At 50.5% G+C, this 6,805-nt stretch overlaps 1 protein-coding gene across 1 annotated transcript; it reads left to right on the top strand.

The window, feature by feature from the left end:
• The first annotated feature begins 1,252 nt into the window (after window positions 1-1,252).
• TCL1A (TCL1 family AKT coactivator A) lies at window positions 1,253-6,018 on the top strand. The gene is made up of 3 exons (XM_004376787.1): window positions 1,253-1,386; window positions 5,440-5,602; window positions 5,962-6,018. Exons 1-3 carry the CDS (start codon window positions 1,253-1,255, stop codon window positions 6,016-6,018), a joined length of 354 nt encoding a protein of 117 aa, XP_004376844.1.
• Window positions 6,019-6,805: the final 787 nt, after the last annotated feature.

Here is a 6,805-nt window from a genome sequence, read left to right as displayed (position 1 = left end):
CTTAATGCCTAGCTGGAAGGAAGGAGTCCCTGGGTGGTGCAAATGACTGCTAACCGAAGAGTTGGCTGTTCGAACCCACTCAGAGGCACCTTGGAAGAAAGCCTGGTAAAACACCAAGGAAGGCAGTTCTACTCCTGCACACCATGGGGTCACCATGAGTTGTAATTGACTTGATGGATTTTTTTTCTTTTTAGTCAGAAAGATGGGAGAGAACTGGAAGGCAAGGCACCCAACTGCGACCAGTGATGCTGTGGGAGCAAAGAGGCTGGAGCTGGTTTTACATTTTTTTCCTTGTACTTTTCTTTCTTAATTGCCTTAATGTGCATGCGTTACTCCAAAACAAAGTGAATTTGTTTTCCTTATTTGCTGTAATTTCCAGAGACAGTTTGATCACACAACTCAGGGACTTTTCACATCTATTGCTCTTGGGGTGGAGGGGTTTCTTTGCAAGCATTCATTTTGAGCTACTCTTTCTCTAATGAATTCAGAGCCTATAAAGGGAACGGCCCGTGTTTCTTCACCACGTTTCACAATAGCTGAGATGACCACAGCATCATCTAAGCCGTGGAAAATGTGTCTGGGGGGAGGGGGCGCTTCAAGAGTTGCAACATTACCAAGGATATTGATTCCGATACCCAAGACCACAGGCTGAAGGCGATGCAGTGAGCCAGGGAAGCCGAGGCCTGGGTCAGGCCGCACGGGCTCTCAGGCCCGGAAAGAGGTGGAAGGGCACCGGCTCCAGGTGCCTGGGGTCAAGGGCAGCCTGTGAGTTCAGCAGAGGGCGGGAGCTCCCAGTCCAGGGGTCACTTGACCAGCCGCACGCAGTAGTTCAGGCGCCAAGGCGGCGCCTCCTGACAGAAAAAAGGAGCACGGTCATAGGGCAAGGTACCTGCCCAGCAGTGGGGAGTGGGGGCGGGCCGCGGATGGCTGCCTGGGAACTTGAGGAACCCCTAGGGCTGGGGGCTGGGCCTCAGGGTTCCCTCCAGATCCTACTTGACAGGCGCGGTGTCGCCCCGCCCCCTCTTTCCTTGCTCACCCCTGCCTCCCACCACACACCCTGCCTTCCGCCCCGCCCCTCTCTCAGACCCGCCCCACTCTTAGCCCCGCCCCCACGCCGCGCCTCGCGCCCCGCCCCGCCACCTGGGGGCGCCATGCGCGGTCTACTATAAATGCGTTAGGGTTCTGAATCCTTCTGATCAGCGAGTGGCCGCGAGAGGCGCCGTGTTTGTCTGCCTAGACTGCCCCAGGCTCCATGGCCCAGCACCCGTTCTCCAGTGCGCAATCGGTCTTGCACCCGGACCGCCTGTGGATGTGGGCAAAGACCGTGTATTTGGACGAGAACCAGCGCACCTGGCTGCCCATAATCATGGAGGTACAGCCCGCTCTAGGCTGAGGCAGGCGGGACTGCATGGGCGTTGCCTTCCCGGCTGGGCCCTGTGGAGCTGGAGATGCCCCAGGCCGTGCAGGGCCTTTGAGGAGCCCCGGTCTGGGGGTGACGGTGGTGGCAGGGAGGCTTGGAAGGGGTCTGATTAGCAACGGCCAGCCCGGGCTTCACAGATGAAACTACTTTGAGCAGGGTTCTGAAGGATGAGTAGGAGTTCTTCGGGCCAGGAAGGAGAGTGGTAATTACTCAAAGGCATGGAGGCCAACCGATGGGGACCCAGTGGCTCTGGCATGTGTGAATATGATATTGATTAAGGCAGGACTTTTCTGGGCTTCAGGTTCAAAACAAAAAAAAAAAAAAAAAAAACCCTTGCCACGGAGTGGATTCCAACTCATAGTGACCCTATAGGACAGAGTAGAACTGCCCAGTGGAGTTTCCAAGGAGCAGCTGGTGGATTTGAACTGCTGACCTTTTGGTTAACAGCCTGAGCTCTTAACCACTCTGCCAAATGAGAATAATATATCTTCAAAGTAAGTGATTCATGCACCTGACCGACTATCAGAATCTCCTGATGTGGGCCCCAGAAATCTGTATTTTAGAAAGAACCCTCAATAGATTATGATTAGGCACAGTGGTTAAGAGCTCGGACTGCTAACCAAAAGGTGGGCAGTTTGAATCCACCAGCGGCTCCTTGGAAACCCTGTGGGGCAGTTCTGCTCTGTCCTATAGGGTCACTATGAGTTGGAATCTACTTGACTGCAATGGGTTTGGTTTTTGGGGGTTTACATTTGGGAACTACTGCTAGAGGATGAGGTGTTTTATGCCTCCGCTGTGCTTTGGGGAAACCCTGGTGGTGTAGTGGTTAAGAGCTACCACTGCTAACCAAAAGGTCGGCAGTTCAAATCCACCAGGCGCTCCTTTGAAACTCTTACGAGGCAATTCTCCTCCGTCCTATAGGGTCACAGTGAGTCAGTCAACTCAACGGCAACAGGTTTGTTTTGTTTTCGTGGCTATGCTTTGGAGAAAACAAACTTAACACGTAATGTAATACTAAAAAGGCTGGTATTGAATAAATGTTGACTTTGTTTTACCTATGATGCTTTAGATGGATCCTTAGTTAATACTAATTTTTTCTTAAAGAAATATGGCTCCTTTGCAAGTACCTTCCACCAGCACCTGGGTTTCCCAAACAAAGGTGAAAAATGTTGAAAATCTTCCCGTACATAAACTGAAGGAAGTATAAAAGCTGATTAAAATATATATTAGAGCATTCATGTAATACAGCAAATAGCACGAAGTTATTGAGTGTTGACTATGTCCCCACTTTACAGATGATGAAACTGAGGCATAAAAACAGTAACTTGTCCAAGGTAGCGCAGCTAGTAGGTAAAGGGGTTGGAATTCCAGGCTCTTAACCACCTTCTAAACCTTGTGTCTTTATTGATATTTTAATTTTGAAAGTATGCATATATATATACTTTAAAAATCAAGTTAACTATTTACTTTTTAAGTCAAATATTTTAAGAAAATTTAGGTGAGTATATACTTTATAATCTCCGGTTGGAGAATATCTTCTTGAACATGACAGTGAAACCAAGAACTAGCCAGAGTTTTCCTCAAAATGGGTATAAATTCGGCTTGGAAAGTAACCCAATAGCAATCTGGAGAGGAGTGAAATGAGATATACCACACATGACTAAAAGACCCAGTAGTCTTCATATGTAAAGATTTACTTAAATCAATAAGAAAAAGATGAATGATACAAACTAAAAATGCTTAAAGGATGTGGAAGATTAGACACCCACAGAGCAAAAATAGTGATGCCCACACTTACACCTTGCAGTGTGATCTGAATAATTTTTTAACAGTGAGCGCTAATTTCTTTTATAGATAGAAAATAAAATAAAATTATTTCCACTTTGGAAAAGTGTCCATTAAACAAATGTGAGTGCTGAGTGTGCATGCCAGGCAGGGTTCTAGGCTCTGGGGCACACGTTAAATGTGATAAAATCCCAATGCTTGTGAAGCTGACAGTCTGCTGGGGGAGATGGATAAAAAGTAGCTCTTAAGCTGGTGGTAAGTTCTGTAGGAGAATTAAAATGGGGTGGGAGGGGACACAGTGAGTGATGGGGGGTCTTCAGGCAAGACCCCTCTGAGGGTCTAATTTTCTTTTGCCCATCATTTTATGCGTAAACTTTCTGAATCTCCACGTTCTTGGTCACGTTTCTTACGTACATCATAGAGTTGCATTTGCTGAGTTTATTCCTTTTAGTTGGTGAATTGAACCCATTGTCAGTTATTGATGTAACTGATATGTTTGGTCTCAGTTCTGACACATTGTTTTATGTTATATTTGTCTCTATATACATACATTTGAGCAGAAACCGAACCTGTGACCATTGACTCAATTCTGACTCCTGGCGACCCCATGTGTTACAGAGTAGAACTGCTCCCTAGAGTTTTCTTGGGGTATAGTCTTTATGAAAGCGTAACTCCAGGCCTTTCGTTTGTGGTGCCACTGGGTGGGATTGACCCGCCAGCCTTCAGGTTAGTATTCGAGCACAAACCATTCGCATCACCCAGAGACTCCTACACATTTGAGCAGAGACCTGCCTAAAAGAAGGGTGTTACCCTGCGTAGGTCTGGGGGAGATGTTCCAGGCAGAGAGGGCAGCAGGTGCAAGAGATTGTGAGAGCAGGCATAAGTGTGGTATGTTCTAGAAATAGGGGGACTGCGAAGGTGAAGAACAGAGAAGCAGTAGAGGAGGGAGGCAGGGGCCTGGTGATGTGGGCTTTTGTGGGTCGTGGTTAAGATTTCCACTCATTCTGCCTGTGACTGGGCCATCGGAGGGTGTTGAGCAGGGGAGTGGCATGATTTTTAGATGCTCACCCTGGCTGCTGTGCAGAGAACTGTTAGGCGGTGACTAACGGAGTTACTGCAATAATTCAGATGAGAGATGGTGGGGGTGGGGTTAGAGATGGTGGAAAGTGGCCTGCCACCAGATTCTAGGTCCAGGGATGTCTGATTTAAAAGAGGAAATACGACAGATAAAGAACATCCCATGAAAGCTGAAACAGCACCAAAGTGCATCGTTAGGAAGCTTGAGGGCCCCACCGCAGCCCCTCTGTCTTTGTCATCTACTGCTGCTGTAACAGAAATACCACAGGTGGGTGGGTTTAAAGAACAGAAATTTATTTTCTCACAGTTTAGGAGAATGTTGTTGTTATTGTTAGGCGCCATTGAGTCAATTTTGACTCATAGCAACCCCACGTGACAGAGTAGAGCTGCCCCATAGAGTTTCCTAGGCTGTAATCTTTAAGGGAGCAGATTGCCAGATCTTTTCTCTCACAGAACCTCTGGGTGGGTTTGAACCTCCAACCTTTTTGTTAGCAGCTGAGCACTTAGTCATTGTGCCACCAGGGCTCCTTGTTTAGAAGGCTAGAAGTCCATATTCAGAGTGCTGGCTCTAGGAGAAGTCTGTCTGGCTGTTGGCTCTGGGGGAAGATCCTCGTCTCGGCGTCTCCAGCCCTGGCATTCTTCAGGCCATCTCTGAGGCATCTGTCTTCCCCATTCGTGCTTGCTTGGTTGTCTCTGTGTCTCATTTTCTTTTCATATCTCAAAAGTCATTAGGTTTAGGACCCACCCTGCACTGATACGGCCTCATAACATAACAAAGAAAACCCTATACCCAAATGGGGTTATATCCACAGGGATAGGGGTTAGCAGTCCAACACACATTTTGGGAGGACACAATTCAACCTGTAGTACCCTCACAGGGAGAAGTTAGTCAGAAGAAGGTAAGCCTTTCTTGGCTCTATCTGGGCAGCTGGACACGGGAGCATGCTGGGTGTGCCAGCTAGTCAGACTCCCCGTGAGGTGAGTGCTTTAGGGACTGTGCTTCCGGGGACAGAGAACACCAGCATCCCAGACCCAAACGCCCGCTGGGCTGGTGGGTGGCAGAAAGGACTCTGCTTATTTGTGTCCAGAGGAGCCCTGGCGAGCCTGGGCCCTGAGCTATGCCCTGTCCTTCTCTCCTCAATTCAGGGGAACAACGGTGGCCTCCAAGTCCTCATGCGTCAGGAGAATGTCCCCCTGGGGGAGGCGGTGAAGCCCAGCCAGACCCTTCCGTCCCCTCTGCCTTTGTTGTGGCAGCTCTACCCTGAAGGACAGTACCGAGGCTCAGATTCCAGTTACTGGCGCATAGTGTACCATGTCAAGGCAAGTGCGTGTCTCCCAGGGGCCATTCGGGTGATCGTGGGTGGCTTTGCTTTCCGGCTCCCTGTCTTCCCATGTCTGGTCCCTCCAGCCCAGCACAAAGAGCTCAAAAAATGGAGAGAATTTACAACAGAAGATTTGTAAGTGATTAGATTTGAGAGAAGTTAGGACCGAATGACCAGGCCACCCCCTGGGGTCTCCGCAGAGGCCTCCAGGCTGCAGAAGGGCCTCTTGGATGGGCAGTCACAGGCCGGGGCTGCTGGGAGGAGGAGTCTCCCAGGTCTGCGCCCTGCTGCCCGCCTACTGTGCTGGGCTAGCGGGAGGCCCAGGGCTCGCTGTCTAATTCCCTTCTCTCCACTCAGTTCAACAACACAGAGGATGTGCTTCTTGAGCGGCTGCCAGACTCCCAGCAGAAGTGACATGGTGAGCACTTCTGGGGCCCAACACCTGTTGGTCCAGAGTAGCAGAGCAGAGTGGCCGGGGTCCATGAAGGCTGACCCCTCGCCGTCTCTGCGGTCCTCTGGGGAGCAGTGACAGGCTTCACGGTGGCCCCATGCTCCCCTTTACCACCTGCCTGGACTGGACACCTGAGCACAGCGCTGTGCAGGCTGCAGGTAGCATTTTCCTTTCTAGCCGCTTTGTTAAATAAGAGCCACTGTTTAATGGCCACATCACTGAGGTAGGTATGGTTTTATTTTATAGTTTACAAAGGTTTAAGGAAGGTTTAAGCAAGTACAATGACTTTTCCGAGTGAGCCGACAGGCCCAAGTTTCAAATCCAGGTCTCTGACACCAAACTCACGCTCTGCTCAGCCGCGAGGGCTCAGCTGCCGAGGACCAGTGCTGCCCTGCCCTGCCCCGGCCCCTTGCCCTTGTCCCGGCAGCCCTGCTTCCACCAGCCCTCCGCCCGCCCCTCATGCAGCCCAGTCATTCTCTTCGCCTCTGAGTCTCTCTTCTCTTGTCCTTTCCCAGGTCCTGCAGTTCCGTCTCCTCTCGCCCCGTGGCCCTGAGTCCTGCTGGCCTTCACCGGGAATGTCTGTGCCCACGTTCACCTTTGTTGACCAGCCCTGTGCATCCTCCTCTGTCACGCAGAGGGTCTGGGAGGGAACGGACGACAGAGGATGAGCCCACCCAGAACGTGCTGGGCCCGCCTCCACCTTCTCTGTCCGTCCCTTGGCCCCGAGCGCCTGGCAGCTTGGCACTCCCA

The sequence above is a fragment of the Trichechus manatus genome, unplaced genomic scaffold, assembly GCF_000243295.1.
Source record: "Trichechus manatus latirostris isolate Lorelei unplaced genomic scaffold, TriManLat1.0 scaffold00045, whole genome shotgun sequence".
NCBI classification, from domain to species: Eukaryota; Metazoa; Chordata; class Mammalia; order Sirenia; family Trichechidae; genus Trichechus; species Trichechus manatus.
The sequence above is the reverse complement of the archived record's forward strand: the minus strand, read 5'-3'. Positions and strand labels throughout refer to the sequence as shown.

Coding starts and splice junctions, on each gene's coding strand:
- TCL1A (XM_004376787.1), top strand. CDS start 1,253: ATGGCCCAGCACCCGTTCTCCAGTGCGCAATCGGTCTTGCACCCGGAC. Junction 1,387..5,439: donor ATGGAGGTACAGCCCGCTCT/AGGCTGAGGCAG, acceptor GGGGAACAACGG/TGGCCTCCAAGTCCTCATGC. Junction 5,603..5,961: donor GCATAGTGTACCATGTCAAG/GCAAGTGCGTGT, acceptor CTCTCCACTCAG/TTCAACAACACAGAGGATGT.